General features: G+C 36.5%; 1 protein-coding gene across 2 annotated transcripts in view; it reads right to left on the bottom strand.

Moving 5' to 3' along the window:
- The window catches only part of DPP10 (dipeptidyl peptidase like 10), a 707,501-nt gene that overhangs the window by 182,235 nt on the left and 505,244 nt on the right, over positions 1–20,022 (bottom strand). The window contains exons 6-7 of one of the 2 annotated variants that reach the window (XM_068544007.1): positions 11,456–11,508; positions 1,367–1,377 (exon numbers count right to left, since the gene is read on the bottom strand). The exons of the other annotated variant lie outside the window; for it this stretch is intronic. Coding sequence (XP_068400108.1) covers positions 1,367–1,377; positions 11,456–11,508 — 64 coding nt within the window. The remainder of the gene's footprint in view (positions 1–1,366; positions 1,378–11,455; positions 11,509–20,022) is intronic. 2 annotated transcript variants of the gene reach the window in all.

The raw sequence follows: 20,022 nt of genomic DNA, 5'->3' as shown, positions 1-20,022 counted from the left end.
TCATATATTTATATGATATACACATACATATATTCACATGTATGAATATGACTAACACATGAATAACAGAAAAAAGCAATATCTGTTTCTAGCTATTGCTTGCTTACTGTATGTCAGGCCCTCTGCTATATATTTCATTTACCAAATAATTGATAATTTACTTGGTTCTCAGTTTCTTCTTCTGTAAAAGGGGTACAATAATTGTACATAAATAATAAATTTACTGGGATTGTTTAAAAGCATTAATTTGTATAAAGCACCTGCAAGAGTGACTGGCATATACTGCCTACTCAATTAATATTAGCTATTTTTGTTATTCATTATATCCTCACAATACTCCCCCTTTATATTATAGCTGAGAAAATCAGCCTTCAAAGATGAAAATTAAATTGTCCAACATCACAAAGTCAGTTACAGGGTCTAGATTTGCATTCACGTGTCTGAGAGTTAGGCCATGCTCTTAACCTATAGATGTCACGGAAGTGATGCACTCCAGAGAGGCTTTGAGAAAGGATCATTACCTTTTATAGCTAGAGAAACCCTAAACTCTGATTCAGTTTAACACTGTTAGCTTGAAGAATTGAGTATGCCACTATTTGTTGATAGAAAGTTTGAAAATTTGTGAAATTTGAAAAAGCTGTTCAACCATGGAAGTTATCTGTTCATCCTCTTTACAGCAAAATTTTCAGTATAAATGGAGGCTAGAGAATATGTTTCAAGGAATATGCCATCTCTCTCTTTTACTAATCCCTACACAGTGTGATCAAAGTTGATGTAGGGATATATCTCTCTCCACACTGGAAGACGGTATTACATTACCCATGGATCATCCCCGTCATATTCGTCCTTCGTATCTTGCTATATGTGGGCAACATTTTGGTCTCTAGGATAGCCATTGCTAAAAAAATCGGTCAGTTTCTCTCTCTCTTTCCAATTCTTCGACTAGAAAATGAAAATTACTTTTCTTCCTCTAATTGCTTAATAAAAATTAATTAACTTTTTATTTGGGTGAACCATTTAGAAGATAATTCAGAGCGGAAAGGGAAAAGAGGCCAACAGAAGGAATGAAAGTTCCCAGTTATATTCTAGGAAAGCTTATAATGGGACACCCTACCTTTCATTTTCAGGATGGTTAATTTTCTCCCAATTTACCAACTAGAAAGACTCATTTAGATGTCAACTTTATTATACAAATAGGGATGAGTGAACCAGTACTGTTTTGTTGGCTTGTTTGTTTTGTTCTCTTTTTTATATAAACTTGTGGTTTCCATTCATTCCTTCTTTCAAATAAAACAGTTTTATCCCTGTTTACTACTAGGTGATGGAGGGACACAGAGATAGACAAGACTCAGACCCTTCTCTCAACTTTTGCATCATCTGTAAGATAAAAAGAAAAAGAAAACCATGAAAATACTTTACAAAACTGGATGAATTTGCTCGGTGGTGACACAGTACAATGGATGGTGGAATAGGGCTCACTGTCAGGGGGCTCTGGGAAGGTTTGAGGAGGAGGGGATACTTGAGGTGAGTCTCATAAAATGAGTAGGAGTTCTTTCTTTCCTTCTTCTTTTTCTTCTTCTTTTTTAAGCGCTGCTAGAAGTAGAAGTCCATGGTCAAAAGCAGGACACCCAGGGGAGCAGGGAGTGTGTGAGGATGACTCTAGATCAGCATTGCTAGAGCAGGAGTCACCATCAGAAGAAGAGAGAGATGAGGCTGGGGGCCAAGTAGGGGCAATGATGCAAAGGATCAGTGTGCTAGTCTAAGAAAAAAATAATTCTGAAAACAATACAAAGATACCCTATATTTTTTCAGCAGATGGGTCATAAGCCAAAATATATGAGACAGCAAGAGGGAGGAGATATGGGGATATATGTATATGTATAGCTGATTCACTTTGTTATAAAGCAGAAACTATCACAGCATTGTAGAACAATTTTACTCCAATAAAGATGTTAAAATATATATACACATATGAGACAGAGCAATCGCTTTGGCAGCAATATGTAGAATGGATTAAAAAGAGAAACTATAGTCATAATCAGGTTGATAAATAAACACTTCGATTATTTAAAAAATCAGTAAAAATACCATTATCCTTATTGAATGCCAAATGCCTTACTCCCTCACCACCCTTCACCAGCATGCACCTTTGTCATGACACATATCTTTCAAGATCGAGGAGATAAAAGTTGTCATGTCAAAAAAAGTTACTCAGGGAAAACTTTAAGATGTTCCCTGAAATAATCACATTAATAGGAAAGCTTTTGGCAGCACATGGATTCAAGCTGAAGTGAATAAAAGGCACTTTCGAGTATCAAATACTTCTGAATAAAACAGCCCAGTGACAGAAATTCTAACTGGTTAAAATCTTTGGTTCAAAATCTACTCTTAAAGTGAGGCCATCAAAGAGGAAGTTGAGTATCATTTATAATATAGAAATTATTTGTGCCAACAAATGAGTACATGCCACATGAAAATATCATACACTGCTTTTTAGTCTTTGCTTTCTGCCAACAAATCAGAAGTTCGTTGAATTTATATATTTGACATGCTATAAACAAAGATATGTTTTAGTTCTCCCATAATGGAGGAAATGTGATATTTGACAGATGACATTAGCAGCAGCCAGCATTTTTTGTCAGGTATTAAAGGTGGAAACAAAGTCTCTGGCTGGTTAGAAGCCAATGTGTAGGAAAAAGAATGGAAGTATATTTATGTTCTCACTATTTGAACTAATATGCATGACTAAAGAATATGTACTCTGAAAATTTGAGGCACATTTCCATTCAAATTAAATAGTATAGGGCATAAAACATAGCACATGGTAATTAAAAATCCATATGGTGAGAGAATGTAAAGTTTAATTGAGTTCTCTCCTCTTTTACCATTGAAAGCAGAACACTGTTGACACCAAAGTTTATTTTAAAGCAGTCTAAAAGCAACATCTTATTTTACAAGGTAATATAAAAAAATGAGAAAATTAAGAAGATACTGATCAATGACTTCCCAAAAAAATCATGTTCCTATATAAGGAGTATTTTGAAGGAGGAATAAAGATTTAAATACAAAAATATGAATATAGCAAATTTTAAGCTGTAGTTTCTAAAATGCCTTTTGTGAAATTAATATTATGCAGGAAATATAATATTCTCAATAATAAGCTCCCTTACTTTGTTGATCGTCACTTAATTCTGTCAAAGTCCATTATAATCCCTTTGATTGTTAATGAACTCTGAAAAAGTAACATAAGAAGAGCTCCTCTCACTTATACTGAACGTTTGACCCAAACACTCTGGCCATTTATAAGCATTAATTCACTAAGTCTTCCAAGGAAAGATACATTAATATTCTTATTCTTACTGTTGCACTGCTTCCTCTCTTTCTCCCCATGCTGTTGAATTCTCTCTAGGTTTTACTGTTTTCTTCCCACTAATGTTGGAAAGATACATTTTTAGGAGAATAATCATAATAACATGGGCTCACCTATGCCAGTACCTCTGCCTGGTCTTAATTCCTGCTTTGCTATCCAGCTGGGTTGGTGTGTCTACCCCATTAATCTATTAAATTTGGCTCATTCTACCTTTGCTAGGCACTAAGAAAACAAAGATGAATAGTAAGGACTATCCGTGTGATTTCAATTATTCTTTGCTTTCCAAGTGGGTTGGAATCTCTACTCCATTAATCTGTGAACTCTCACCTCACTCTACCTTTGCTTTTATAAGTTCTCATAGAGGTTCTCCCCTCCCTTGGTAAAACTGATGTAAATTAGTTAGGACATCCTAGGCTTCACCAAGTTCTACTGGATTACTTTTAAATAAAGGAATCATAAATGCTCACCATACTTCCCGCTCTGCTGGATCCTTCTTACGATCCCTTAGTGGGATATTGCTTTTGTTTATCTTGGTAAGCTAGACTGGGGGAGGGAGGTCCCTTGCTATCACTCTGGCCATACAAAGTAACAGCATAAAGTAAGTTCTTCCTTCTTAGCATAGGACAGAAGTGATGAGAGTTTTCACTGGGTATATTTAGGCACGTCCTCATCCAAATTATCACAGTCCTGTGTTTATTAAATTTTTATCATGTATTATTTCTAACACAGCATTTATCCTGTTACATTTTAATTATTTGCACTCCCTCTAGCAAAGATCTTGCTTTGTATAATACTATATCTGAAGTCCCTACCACAGTACCTGGCCCCTAAATTATTATCTGTTATAAGAACTAATGAATGAGTGTAATAATTGTACAGCTGCTCAGAGTGGTTTAGAAAACTTGCCCCCATGTGCCAGTATTTCATCCTCAACTGGTTACTTCCGCACCTTAAATTCTAGAATTAGAAGTGCATTTCTATGAGTAATGCATGTCAAATCAGTTCTACCCATGAGAGGGGCGGTCTTCCTCCTCTGACTGCTCCACACCAAAGAAAGAAAAGGTCCTGATGTGCCTTCAAATTCTGTGTTGCCTTCTTTCTTCTTTCTGTCCATACTTCTGAAGCCCATAGAGACTGTAAATATATAAATACATCTCTAGTCTCCAGAGTGAAGTGAATGGTTTTCCTTTATCTCAATTTGATGGGAATAACTTTTCATGGCTACTATAAAAGGAATGTATCTTACTTCCTATTCATGACCTACCGCTTTTGATTAGTTTATACACAGTGATCTCCCTCATCCGTTGAGACTGATCCAGGAGCAAGCAGTGTGCACACAGTGGCAGAAAAAAAACTGCATTAGGAAGAGATTTTACAGAATTCTGAAAACGCTAGATCTGAAAGGAACTTAGTAATGGTACAATTCAACATCTTCAATTCAGAGAGGAGGAAATTGAGGTTAAAGTGTTTCAGCTTTCTCAAAACTTGCTTGAAAACAATTTCTAAATTGCCAAAGTGAAATATTTTGATAATAAGATTCACTCAGAAGACCTAAGAATATTTTAAAGTGATGTCAAACAAAATCTTTCATTATAGCCACCTACATGATATTCTCTTACCACGATATTAGCTGAGGTGGGCAAAGGAAATATCTAAATGTATGTTAAATACACGCACACATAAAAACCACACGCAGACACATTCTCACCCTGTGTCTTAGTGGTACTGCATCTTACATCCCATGCATAGGACACTCGTGTTTCAGCACAAGTAACATTGCAGATGGAATTCACTGAATTATCACAGATCTCCTGAGAATCAATTTTATTTTTTGTTTGTAGATTTTCGTTCCTTTATCTGTTAATTTTACTGATGTATTATAAATCTCCCATTGGTTAAGTCCTCAATCCTTTTCTTACCAAGAGTAGGCTGTGTTCCCATTCACAGTGCTAATAGCCCCATTTTAATGATGTTTAAGGATCTAAATAGACTGTGCTATTTTGTCTGACTTTCTTGGTTTTCACGAGCATTTTAGACCAGGGAGCAGTGTGCCACAGTCTGGTCTCCATTACTTTCAGACAGAAGCAGGACCAGTATAGTAACTGACTTATAATAAGTACTAAATAAAATCATAAATAGGAAGACGGAAAGAGAGCAGAGTGTGTGTGTGTGTGTGTGTGTGTGTGTGTGTGTGTGTGTGTGTGTTTGTGTGTGTGGTGGGAAAGGAAATATATATGCTTCTCAGTTATTAGGCAGGGTTATAGGTTATATATTTGGTCCATTTAACAAAAGCCAGCCATTGTGGCTTAACATAGTCAGGTTCTTCTATCTTTCCTGACTCTGAAAGCTATACTGTGCCTTTTGTCCCAGTAATTATTGCCTCATGATCATGACATGGATGCTCCAGTTTTACCTTAATATTTTATGTAGGAAAAAGAAAAAAGGAGGTAGAAAGAGTTGGCAAATCTTTCCTAGAAATCCCCAATAGATTTCTGCTTATATAATGTAGGAACATAGTCTGTCATATGGTGAACCCTTTTGCAAGGGAGACTGGAAACTTAAAAGATTTTATTTTATTTTATTTTTAAAATTAGACATATAGCCACTCTGAACTATATGAAGTTTTTCATAGTAAGGAATAAGGGCATATGACATGTTTTATGTATAGGTGAGTTTCATTTTCCACAATTTCAGGTAAATTGTTTCTCCTTCATAACTCAAATTTTTACATGATGAAAATGAAGAGTTTAGACTAAACAAAGGATTGTAAACCCATATGATTACAGAGTCCAGACAGATGATGTAAAAAGAAAGTGGTGAGAGGGATTGTGAAACCCTGGGGATCAAGGATGCACCTGAAAGGGGAAGTAACTTCTCAGCTCCACCTGATTAAGATCATGAAGAATGTGCATCAGATCTACTAAATTTTCCAAATAAATTGAAAATTACCATCTTTGTGTCAAAACTCACCATTTTCATTTTATTTGGTAACTAATTAGTCGGCAAAACACATCTGGGGATTGGACTTGGCCCTTCAGAAGAGTTTAATACTTCAAAGCACTATCAATCTTCAGGACCCTTTTAGCTCAAATAACCTGTGTCTCGGCTTCCTATCTGACTCCATTACAGGATATTTTCACAGCATCACCAGGGTGAACACCTAAAGTAACAGGGGCAATGCTGTAAGCCCAAAAGGCAAGTTCGTGTGCAGTTTGCCTTTGGAGCCTGACTTGTTCACCATTGTAAAGAAACGTAGAACCCAATTATGTTGTTGGATATGTTTGTGTTTCAACATAAATAATTACACCTTTGCTGAGTATTATTTACACAAACTGCATTAAATTATGAGGACTTATACTTGCTGCCAAACTCAACCCCACATAACCACTCCTAGTCAATAAATAGCTAAACCAAGAATATGTTTCTTTCCTGTAGGTTAGACACAGTAAAGTTTTTGTAATTTATGTGATGGTTAACCACAGTTGGTTTACAGTGTGGAACTGGATTTAGAAATGTTGAGTGTATTGCAGAGCACCAGAATCAACTGACCTGGTTGGCCAGTTAGGTGCTGATGATTTGCGACTATGACACGGACAGGAGAACATCAGCAAAGAAGAGCACAAGAACTATGTGAAGAAGCTTTAAATAGACTTCTAATGCATTTTTTCACCAAATATTCCAAACTGGAGTGTTCAGAAGATGATCCGCCTTGTCCAAAGCTAACTATGACCAAGTCCGAAAGCCCATCAGTGTCTGGTACATAGTAGGAACTCATAAGTATTTCTAAAAGTGTACTGAATATAGATATGCTATGAAGAGTACAAGTAATTCTTGTAACTTAAAAAGAAGAAAGGAGACTTCCCTGGTGGCGCAGTGGTTAAGAACCCGCCTGCCAATGTAGGGGACACAGGTTCAAGCCCTGGTCCGGGAAGATTCCACGTGCCTCAGAGCAACTAAGCCCGTGAGCCACAACTACTGGGCCTGTGCTCTAGAACCCACGAGCCACAACTACTGAGTCCATGTGCCACAGCTACTGAAGCCCACATGCCTAGAGCCTGTGCACTGCAACAATAGAAGCCACTGAAGTGAGAAGCCCGCACACCACAGCGAAGAGTAGCCCCTGCTCGCCACAACCAGAGAAAGCCCACATGCAGCAATGAAGACACAACGCAGCCAAAAATATAAATAAATAAATAAATAAATAAAAATTAAAAGGACCTTGGAGAATAATTCTATTGATATAATTTCATACGTGCCCTATGCACCTAATACTGTCCTATATTCTAAGTCAGACACCTTACCTTTTGTATTAAGCTACGATATCATGGTTTCATCTTTATTCCCCTTTTTAAATCTTTGGGCAAAATATGTATTTTACAATCTGCACAGGTAGACCCTTTGAGGCTTCCATTTTACTGTCTCTCTGCAAATGTTCATGCTACTACTGTTCTTTATTAGCAATCATGTTAACTATAAAATACAATGAATTGATTCTTTAAATTCTCTATGCAGCCAAAGTAGCCAGTGTCACAGTGGAGTGTCTTGAGCAATTAAGAAGAAAAATTACGCTGACCGTAACTTTGAACTACAGTGACGAGTTGTACGTATTGTAACAGCTTATGTGAGACTAGCCCACTATGGCCGTCAATTTCACTGCATACCAATGGCACACTTGCTCTTCCTACCTTTTTTTCAGATAATTTTGATGCTAGGGCCAAGACTGACATTAACTGCTAAGTCAGAGGAAATGAAGTAAGTTGAGTTTATTCGTTCACTTTTTCCTTAATGTATGTTAAATAATTTAAATGACTTCATATTTCACGGGATATTACATACCATCTTTTGATTCTTAATAGCAACCTATGAATAGGCTTTCTGAAGTGACAGATACAGCCAATACAATAACTGAATGAATAACCAAATAAATATTTGGACAGGTTATGTAAACTTTTCTCAACAGTATATTTTAAACCCATAACAGAAATATGTCTGTATTAGCCAGTGTTCTCCAGAAAAACAGAACCAGCCAGATGTTGATAAAAAACACGTTGGTTTTATCAACATCCTGTTGATGACATATTTATTTTAAGGAATTGGCTCACATGATTGTAGAAGCTTGCCAAGTCCAAAATCTGATGGGGTAGGCTGGCCGTCTGGGGACTCAAAGAAGAGATGCCGTTGGAGTCCAAAGGCAGTCAGCTGGCAGAATTTCTTCCTGCTCAGAGGAGGTCAGTCTTGGTTCTATCAGGCCTTTGAGGCCCACCTACATCATGGCAAGCACTCTACCTTTTCAAAGTCCACTGATTAATCTCATCCAAAAAATCACCTTCAGAAAAACATCCGGAATAATGTTTGACCAAATATCTGGGCACAATGGCCCAGCCAAGTTAACCTGTAAAATTAAACATCACAGTGTCTTATCTGTTAAACATCATCAAATTGTATTTATGAGGCATTGCCTCATTTCTATTTAAATTTGTGCCCATCTTGAGAACAAAAACTATATTTTGATTAGAGTTATAATAATATAACATGCAAATACCATATTTATAATTATTTTATCTAACAACCAAAAAGCCAATGACTTGGAAACTAATGCCCTATTCATCCTTTCTCTGTGTGCTGCAGAGGATTATTTTTAAGTGATCAGCTTAAATTCTGCATGGGCTTTCTGCTCATTACTCCAGGTGCCTAAGGGAGAAGTTGGTTCCAAGGACAACTAGTATGCTCTATTTCATTATTTCAGACCCTGTGGCTGAAATGCATAATGTTTCATGAGACTATGATATATAGAATGGCATAAAAAAAAGGTTTTCATTGGAGCCACTTATATCCCATAATTTCCCTGAATCTGGCCAGTTACTGAGCTATCACATATAAGTGAGTCCCTCCCATTTGTTTATTCATTTTTTTATAATGATGGACACATTTATATGACAGACACTCTTCTAGGAATTAGGGATACATGACAAAGGCATCAGCATTATTGAGCTTACACTTTAGTAGCAGGAAACTAATAATGAGCCTATAAACTAGTAAGCAAATAAATTTAGATAGTGGTAAGTACTATGAAGAAAATAAAAGAGGACAATGGGAGACAGAAGGAGTTTAGGCTAATTGATTTAGGGTGGCTTAAGGTTTCTCTGAAAAGGTAATACTTTAACAAAATGGGAAGAGCAAAGATGAAGGTAGGAATGAGCTGGGCACATTTGACGTTAGGAAAGCAAGTTCGTGATGCTGGAATGTAGAGAACTAAAGGGACACTGGTAGGAGATGTGACCTGGAAAAACAGGTGAGGACAAATCACGTATGGCCTTGAAGCCATGGCAAAACTTGTACTGATACATTGTCATTGCAAGGGGATGACAGGTTCTAAATTACTCTGAATAGATAATGGAGTCTTGAGGAAGCAGACAGGACAAAAGGAGATCATTTAGGATACTATTAGTGAGCCGATGAGCCATGATGCTTGGGCTAGTAGAGCTAGTAAAAAGCATCCAGATTTGGAACCAATGAAATCGTTGCTGATGTAAGCGTGCTTTCCTATATGCTGTATGTACATCATAAAATATATATGACTTTACGTATTTTCAAAGATATTCTACATTTTTTATCTTGTTATTCTTAGCAGGAATTCTGCAAGATGCAGAAGAAAGATAGTTTTACCATCATTTGGTGAATGGATAGTAATGGAACAAAATTAAGGTTGAGGGACTTGAACTTTGTAGTTTATAAATTAACAGTATATAACATCTCCATGTAAAGACAAACCCCTGCAAAAGCATCTTTCACGTAGAAGAATTATCTAATTCCCAAGGCAACTCAAACAATCGGACGAGCTCTGATTGTTAGAAAGCTACCCAGCAAACTAGTAGTTCTTGTAAAGCTTCGCAGCAGAGTCTAAATTAGAATACAGGGATTCCAGGTCACATTTCAGCTGCCACAGCCAGGCTCACCTCTAAGGCTGCAATCTGATTCCACAGGTTTCTCGCTCACACTCACCTATTCCTTCAAAAATATCAATACAAATAATTCAGCCAAAGTGAGGCCACAGTACTGCTCTCAAAAAGATAGGTAAAGAAAGTTAGGTTTTGTATATTAACTGTACAATTAATATCATTTAAACAAGCCAGAATTTTTTTAGAAGAAGAAATGTGAATGCTCCATGTGCTAAGGACACACAGATAGGGCATAAGTCATACGCAGGACTTTTTCATTGTATGTGGTGGGTTCACAGACAGGGAGGAGAAGATGGAACAGGAAACAGGGCAAGTGTGAGGTTCTTTCCTTGGGAGGCCTTTTTTCAGACCCTTCGTTTGTCTATTACTTGTTTGCTTGTTTTGGGAGCGGTTGAGGCATCTGAGCCTCTAGGACTTTTCTTAGAAATCCACATAGACTTAGCTTAATTGGAGAACAATATCACTCGTTCTTCCTGGAGGGGTCTCACTCATGTTTGTTTAGCAAGAAGGTACATAATTCAGCCAGCCTGACCTTTTTACCACATTTAACAGCTCAAGGATACTCTTTGGAGCCAAATAGATCTAAATTAGAATATGGACTCGATCACTTACTAGATATGTGACACAAATAATTTATTTGCCATCTCTTGCCTCAATTTTTCTCTTCCCTAAAAAACAGCAGTATCTCTTTTATTAGTTAGCTTTTTAAAAATTTAATATATTTTTCTATGTCTCTATTTAAGTCACTGGTCTCAAAGAAGAAATACAGCAGTGCCTCTAAAGGACCTGGCACATGTCTGGGATGAATTAGCCACTCTGCAACTGTAAGTTTCCAAACTACACTGCCCAGAAGAACCATCTAAGAATCTTGCTAAAAAGACAAATTCTTGAATCCAAACCCCAGAGAATTCTGATTCCTAGGTCTATCAGGAAGTTCTAGAAATCTACATTTTTAACAAATACCACAAAATTTCTGAAATTAATTTCCTGCTAATTATATTTGGAGAAAAAAAAGAAAACTGCAGCAAATGTGACCTTCATTCATCTATGACCTCTTATCAGCTCAGAGGTAAGTCTCACTCTCCTTTGGCTCCTAGCACAAATCATCTCATCCTTGACCTTTTACATGCAAGCATGACATAAAGCATAAGGACAGAAGTTGTCTGTCTGGACGCTTTTCTTTCCTGTCTGCTCTCTTTTGGGTGACAGATTCTTTGTATATAGCACCTGACTTATTTCCCTGTAACTATTATTGGTCTCTTTCTTGATAGTTTGCCTACTGTTTTAGACTCCTAATCATCCTAAATTACATGGGCATCATCAGCTTCTCACTAGAGTTGTTTTATCACGTTAATACTGGGTACTGCGTCTGTAAAATACCCTTTTCCTTATGGCTCCAGTAAGAGATGACGGAAGAGAAACATTTGTTAGATATGGCAGGTAGAAGAGAAACAGAAGCCACCACTTTCAGAAGGTCACCTTAGGAAAGACACATTGATGGATAGACATAGGGGTACATGGCATATCCCAGCTTATTCTCATTCTCCTCTTTGAAGCCAGAGCCTCTTTCCAGGTGCTGGTCCTGCTGACCAATGGCAGCCTCAGACCTATCACTGAGCACATGGCTGTGGACCCACAGAGGTGGTAGCGCCCCAAAGAAACATTTTCGTATAGATTTTGCCTTAAGTGCCCTCTTTAGAGTTCCACTTTGGTGGTAGACATGTTTGGTTTCTTCCATTTGTCTGCAAGCTCTTACCTATGTACCTGGGCCAGTGCTATAGACAAATCTGTTAGCGATTCTCTTTGTAATCCTCTTATTCCCCATGAAAGACTTCCACCTCATCCGCTGCTCCCACGTTTATGTGGAGTGTAATTCTTACAATAAACCCCTATGCGCACAATGATTTAAGCAGCACTGATTTGTTGACGGAAATCAGATGAACACACACACTAAACCAGCTCAACACTAAGTCCAGACCCTTCACGTTTTACAGTCCAGAGGGGGGACATCAAAGGAAAACTCCACAGGACAACTGAAACCTAACATATTTTTCAAAGTAGCATACCAGGTCATTTTGAGTGACCTACAGGGAAAAATACATAGAATCCTTCAGTCATTCCTATTGTATTCCTAGAAATCAATATTGATATTTTAGTCACAGAACTTTTACCTGACACTTTGGCCTAGAATTCAAGAATTAAAAGAGGAAAAGCCGAATTCTCTCTCCTGGACTTCTGCTTTACATGCACTTGTATCTGCCCTTAGAGATAAATGCCAAGGCTGACGTGTTAACCTTCTTTCTGCATGGTTGGCCATCACCGAAAGAGTTCAGCCTTCCAGACTACAATCACATATAACATCACCAGAATTAAATCACCCATTACCAACCCTTCAAGCACAGTCTTAGGAAATGTACACTTAGAATTCTGAGTAAGTTTTGACTGAACAAGAAATGTGCAATCAACTGATAGACTTCAGTCTCATGATACTTTTCTTTCCAAAGAATCGCAAAGCAGCACCCATTAAAATTAGGCAGAACCACAGATGCATATGAAACTGCATATATCAGAGATTTTCACAAGGCTTATTCAGTGGAAGAGTCATCTTTGAATTCCAAAGATTTTATTAACTTTCAGATTCACTTCTGTATCTTACACTTAAATATAACATGGAATCAGATTTCTGGATATTATTCTACACGCCATCCTCTTACTTTACACAATTTGAAGCCTCCACTCTTAAATTACATTTTTGAATTATACCAGTTGAATGCCATATATGCAGTGGTCATACGAATTATACTAGAGATCACACACTCTATTCAGGCTTAACTGGACTTCACACAAGTTTGGTTTGACTGGCATCATCACCATTCCTGTCAACTGGTGAGAGCTATGTCTAGACCTGGCTTAGGTAAGTAACACCCCTCCCTTGAGAAAGGGAAATTTAATCAGTCTTAGGCCTACAAAACATGTTCTATTTCTGGTCTAGTATACTCAATATTTTCAGTCTTAGTTCTCACAAAGTAACATTTATTCATATTTGGAGCTGCTGAGTTTCTTCACCTGTTAGAAATCCTCTCCCAGTAATATACTGCATTGGTTTTCTAAACTCCCCAATGTTTATGATGTCATTGTTGCCCAGTCTTCCTCTGTCACTTGCATTGCATTTTTCATGTTTCTCGAGGTTTTATTCTGTTTTTCTCCTCTAGTTTTGAGTGTTTGTACCTTATGTTTATCCTTGCAGTAGTTATCCTAATTTAACTTAAAAAGGGTAATTAACTTACCCACTTTCCACACCATGCAAGGACTATCATATACTTTACTCATGTTCCTGTAGGCGATTTTGTCATCAGTTTTTTTTTTTTTTTTATGTTCTAAGAAGATTTTTTTCTCTTCACATGATTTCAAATTATTATTGTCTTATACAGTCATCATTTGTTTAGCTTTAACCACATATTTACCAACATAATTGCTCATAATTTCTTCTTGCATCTCTACCTTTCCATATTGTACAATTTTCCGTCTGACTAAATTATACCTTTAGAAGTTCTTTTATTAAAGAGACTTCTCTTTTATTAAAGAGACTTTTCTTTTGGCTTATCTCAGCTTGTATGCTTAAAAATATCTTTTTTTCACCCATACTCGTGAAAGATGTATTACTGGGTATAGAACTGTAAGCTCACTGAAAATATTATTCCACTATTTTGGGGTTTCTCTTGGTTGTTGGTGAGAGGTCTGTTTAATTAATTACCCATCTACTGTAGTCTTTCATTCCTCCGGAATCCTGTAAGATCCCATTTTCTTTTGAATTTTGCAGTTTTTTTATGATATATATGACATGGAAATAGAAATCTGTCTCCCTCCTTATGTTATTTCTTGATAATGATCGATCTGTCTTTCACATTTAGGTATAATGTAAGTTAATTATGATTTTTTATTTTCAGATTTTTCAACCTTGAAGGAAAATTGAAAGAACACTATAATAAAGACCTGAATACTACTAACTCAGATTCACAAACTCACAAGATGTTGCTATATCTGCTTCATCTCTATTTCTACACACACACACACACACACACACACACACACAGCTGTTTTGTCAAGCGATGTAAAGTAGATTGCATACATCATGATATTTCAGCATGTCTCTGTCAAGAACATATGACCACAACACCATACCATGCCCAAGAAAAATCAAGCTTAACATTATCCAACACAGAACCTATATTTAAATTTCACCAGTAGTCATATAAACATTATATATGTATATATATATAATTTAATACATGATACAAGTTCATATATTATATTAGACTGTTATGCCATTTTAGTCTTCTCTAATTTAGAATGACTGATCTGATTTCCCCTATTCTTCTCATACTGAATCCTTTGGAAAGTCCAAACCAGTTGTCCTGCAAAACACATTACTCTATTGAAAAAGAGCCCTCCCCCACCTTTATTCTTTCTTCTGTGTCTCTTGTATCACTATGGGCACATGCATGGGTTTTTTTTTTTACATGCTATTCTATATTTTTCTTATTGATGCTATATATTACTAACTAGGTCAATAAATTCCCTATACACAATATCTGTACCCTCTCTTACCCTATTAATCTTTGAGCATCAGACTCACCTTGTTCTTTCCTGTTCAGACCTGAAACCAGCCATTTGTTTAAGTTTCCCAGTTTTTAATATGCATGTGGTGAACAGTATTTAGAAATTATGATCTGGGCATTAGATGTACAAAAAGATATCATCATGTCCTTTAACCAAGAGAAGAATATATTATTAGAACATAGAACAGTTAGATTGATTCAAGATGGATGAATATGTGCTTGTGCTTGAAGGACATATCAAGTATATGTGTGTGGGGTATGTGTGTGTGCGTGTGTGTGTGTGTGTAATGTGGTTATAACCAAGACTTCTTAATAAAACGCAATACTACAGTGTTTTTCTACACTATCCTGTTCCATGTTTATACCTCCTATCTCCCAACAATATCTATATATTTACCCATTTGTTTTTTTCCTACATTACAGACACAGTATAGTTTCAGAATGACCACACCAAGGCAAATACCAACAACAAACTTACCAAAAAAGTTCATACTTGTGCAATGGTTTTGGACTTCATAATACATCTTTCTAAGCATGTGTTTTATGAATAACATTATGACAAATAAATATTTTAAGTAGTTACTATATTCATTAGTAAATTAATTAAATATTTAAGAAAAAGTTAATTTAATTAATTATTTTCTTAGTGTGGTAGTTATTAATTGGATAGTCAGTTAGGCTCATTTATTTCTATTTGGTTAAATTAATTTTTTCATTATTTTATATTTAATTTCATTTTTTGAATATACAAAATATGTTTATAATTCAAACATCAAACTCTATTAAGAGGGAACTGCAGAGCAGTCACACTGCCATTCCTATTTCCTCTCTCTCATTTTCATCTACTCCTTATAGATAACTATTTTCATTAGTTTCTATTTAGTGTTCCTTTGCTTCTTTTTGTCAAAAAAGTATAAACAGATAGATATCTCAAGAAAGAGAGAATCAATTGTTCTTACTTCCCCTTATTTGTTATATAAAAGTTAATATTCTATAATCATTCTTTTTTTAAACATACTTATTAGAGTATAATTACTTTACAATGGTGTGTTAGTTACTGCTTTATAACAAAATGAACCAGCTATACACATACATATATCCCCATTTCTCCTCCCTCTTGTGTCTCCCTCCCTCCCTCCCTATCCCACCCTTCTAGGTGGTCACAAAGCACCGAGCTGATCTCCCTGTGCCATGTGGCTGCTTCCCACTAGCTATCTATTTTACATTTGGTAGTGCATATATGTCCATGCCACTCTCTCACTTCGTCCCAGCTTACCCTTCCCGCTCCCTGTGTCCTCAAGTCCATTCTCTACATCTGAGTCTTTATTCCTGTCTGGCCCCTAGGTTCTTCAGAACCATTTTTTTTTAGATTCCATATATATATGTGTTAGCATAAGGTATTTGTTTTTCTCTTTCTGACTTACTTCACTCTGTATGACAGTCTCTAGGTCCATCCACCTCTCTACAAATAACTCAGTATCGTTTCTTTTTATGGCTGAGTAATATTCTATTGTATATATGTGCCACATCATTTTTTTTTTTAAACATCTTTATTGGAGTATAATTGCTTTACAATGGTGTGTTAGTTTCTGCTTTATAACAAAGTGAATCAGTTATACATATACATATGTTCCCCTATCTCTTCCCTCTTGCATCTCCTTCCCTCCCACCCTCCCTATCCCACCCCTCTAGGTGGTCACAAAGCACCGAGCTGATCTCCCTGTACTATGCGGCTGCTTCCCACTAGCTATCTATTTTACATTTGGTAGTGTATATATGTCTATGCCACTCTCTCACCCTGTCACATCTTAGCCCTCCCCCTCCCCATATCCTCAAGTCCACTCTCTAGTAGGTCTGTGTCTTTATTCCCGTCTTGCCGCTAGGTTCTTCATGACCTTTATTTTCCCTTAGATTCCATATATATGTGTTAGCATACTGTATTTGTTTTTCTCTTTCTGACTTACTTCACTCTGTATGACAGACTCTAACTCCATCCACCTCACTACAAATATCTCCATTTCATTTCTTTTTATGGCTGAGTAATATTACATTGTATATATGTGCCACATCTTCTTTATCCATTCATCTGTTGATGGACACTTAGGTTGCTTCCATATCCTGGCTATTGTAAATACTGCTGCAATGAACATTGTGGTACATGACTCTTTTTGAATTATGGTGTTCTCAGGGTACATGCCCAGTAGTGGGATTGCTGGGTTGTATGGTAGTTCTATTTTTAGTTTTTTAAGGAACCTCCATACTGTTCTCCATAGTGGCTGTATCAATTTACATTCCCACCAACAGTGCAAGAGGTTTTACTTTTCTCCACACCCTCTCCAGCATTTATTGTTTGTAGATTTTTTTGATGATGGCCATTCTGACCGGTGTGAGGGGATACCTCATTATAGTTTTGATTTGCATTTCTCTAATGATTAGTGATGTTGAGCATCTTTCCATGTGTTTGTAGGCAATCTGTATATCTTCTTTGGAGAAATGTCTATTTAGATCTTCTGCCCATTTCTGGATTGGGTTGCTTGTTTTTTTGATATTGAGCTTCATGAGCTGCTTGTATATTTTGGAGATTAATCCTTTGTCAGTTGCTTCATTTTCAAATATTTTCTCCCATTCTGAGGGCTGTCTTTTCATCTTGTTTATGGTTTCCTTTGCTGTGCAAAGGGAGAAGACTCAAATCAATAGAATTAGAAATGAAAAAGGAGAAGTAACAACTGACACTGCAGAAATACAAAGGATCATGAAAGATTACTACAAGCAACTATATGCCAATAAAATGGACAACCTGGAAGAAACGGACAAATTCTTAGAAGAGCACAACCTTCCGAGACTGAACCAGGAAGAAATAGAAAATATAAACAGACCAATCACAAGCACTGAAATTGAAACTGTGATTAAAAATCTTCCAACAAACAAAAGCCCAGGACCAGATGGCTTCACAGGCGAATTCTATCAAACATTTAGAGAAGAGCTAACACCTATCTCTCTCAAACTCTTCCAAAATATAGCAGAGGGAGGAACACTCCCAAACTCATTCTACAAGGCCACCATCACCCTGATATCAAAACCAGGCAAAGATGTCACAAAGAAAGAAAACTACAGGCCAATATCAGTGATGAACATAGATGCAAAAATCCTCAACAAAATACTAGCAAACAGAATCCAACAGCACATTAAAAGGATCATACAACATGACCAAGTGGGGTTTATCCCGGGAATGCAAGGATTCTTCAATATACGGAAATCAATCAATGTGATACACCATATTAACAAACTGAAGGAGAAAAACCATATGATAATCTCAATAGATGCAGAAGAAGCTTCTGACAAAATTCAACACCCATTTATGATAAAAACCCTCCAGAGGTAGGCATAGAGGGAACTTACCTCAACATAATAAAGGCCATATGTGACAAACCCACAGCCAACATCATTCTCAATGGTGAAAAACTGAAACCATTTCCACTAATAATATCAGGAACAAGACAAGGTCCCCCACTCTCACCACTATTATTCAACATAGGTTTGGAAGGTTCAGCCACAGCAATTAGAGAAGAAAAAGAAATAGAAGGAATCCAAATTGGAAAAGAAGAAGTAAAACTGTCACTGTTTGCAGATGACATGGTACTATACATAGAGAATCCTAAAGATGCTACCAGAAAACTATTAGAGCTAATCAATGAATTTGGTAAAGTAGCAGGATACAAAATTAATGCACAGAAATCTCTTGCATTCCTGTACACTAATGATGAAAAATCTGAAAGAGAAAGTAAGGAAACACTCCCATTTACTACTGCAACAAAAAGAATAAAATACCTAGGAATAAACCTGCCTAAGGAGACAAAAGACCTGTATGCAGAAAATTATAAGACACTGATGAAAGAAATTAAAGATGATACAAACAGACGGAGAGATATACCATGTTCTTGGATTGGAAGAATCAACACTGAAAATGAGTCTACTACCCAAAGCAATCTACAGATTCAATGCAATCCTTATCAAACTACCAATGGCATTTTTCACAGAACTAGAACAAAATATTTCACAATTTGTATAGAAACACAAAAGACCCTAAATAGCCAAAGCAGTCTTGAGAAAGAAAAGCAGAGCTGGAGGAATCTGCCTCCCTGATTTCAGACTATACTACAATGCTACGGTAATCAAGAGAGTATGGTACTGGAACAAAAACAGAAATATAGATCAATGGAACAGGGTAGAAAGCCCAGAGATAAACCCACACACATATGGTCACCTTATCTTTGATAATGGAGGCAAGAGTATACAATGGAGAAAAGACAGCCTCTTCAATAAGTGGTGCTGGGAAAACTGGACAGCTACATGTAAAAGAATGAAATTAGAACACTCCTTAACATCATACACAAAAATAAACTCAAAATGGATTAAAGACCTAAATGTAAGGCCAGACACTATAAAACCCTTAGAGGAAAACATAGGCAGAACACTCTATGACATAAATCACAGCAAGATCCTTTTGGACCTACCTCCTAGAGAAATGGAAATAAAACCAAAAATAAACAAACGGGACCTAATGAAACTTATAATCATTCTTTATACTATATACCCTAGAAATCACATCAGTTCATAGAAAACGACTTCATTCTTTTTTATGGAAAAATATTATTCCATTGAGTGGTTGTACATAAATTATTCAACCAGCACCTTAGGTTGTTTCCAGTCTTTTGAAGTTACAACTAATGCTCAGATTCAGAATCTTGAACATACATTGCTTTCACATGTGGAAGACTGTCTTCATGGTAAATTCACAGACTTGCGGTTGTTGGAGTGAAGTGGTTTTGTTAGTTATTTTCAGTTATATAATTCTGTATTAGATTCTCCAGCCTACATGACTGCCCCTAATATCTTAATCCTTTTATCAACAGCTGCCACCAACCACTTAACTTTTCTTGAATATATTAGCATTTATCTTTATCCCTCAGTGTGGAGTGACTACAACTGAATCTAACACTCTAAGAATCAAGTCCAAATTTGAGTAGGGTAACCATCTCCATTGTTACAGATACTTTTTAATCTATTTGAGGTA

This window comes from Eschrichtius robustus, chromosome 5 (assembly GCF_028021215.1).
Source record: "Eschrichtius robustus isolate mEscRob2 chromosome 5, mEscRob2.pri, whole genome shotgun sequence".
Taxonomy (NCBI): Eukaryota; Metazoa; Chordata; class Mammalia; order Artiodactyla; family Eschrichtiidae; genus Eschrichtius; species Eschrichtius robustus.
The sequence above is the reverse complement of the archived record's forward strand: the minus strand, read 5'-3'. Positions and strand labels throughout refer to the sequence as shown.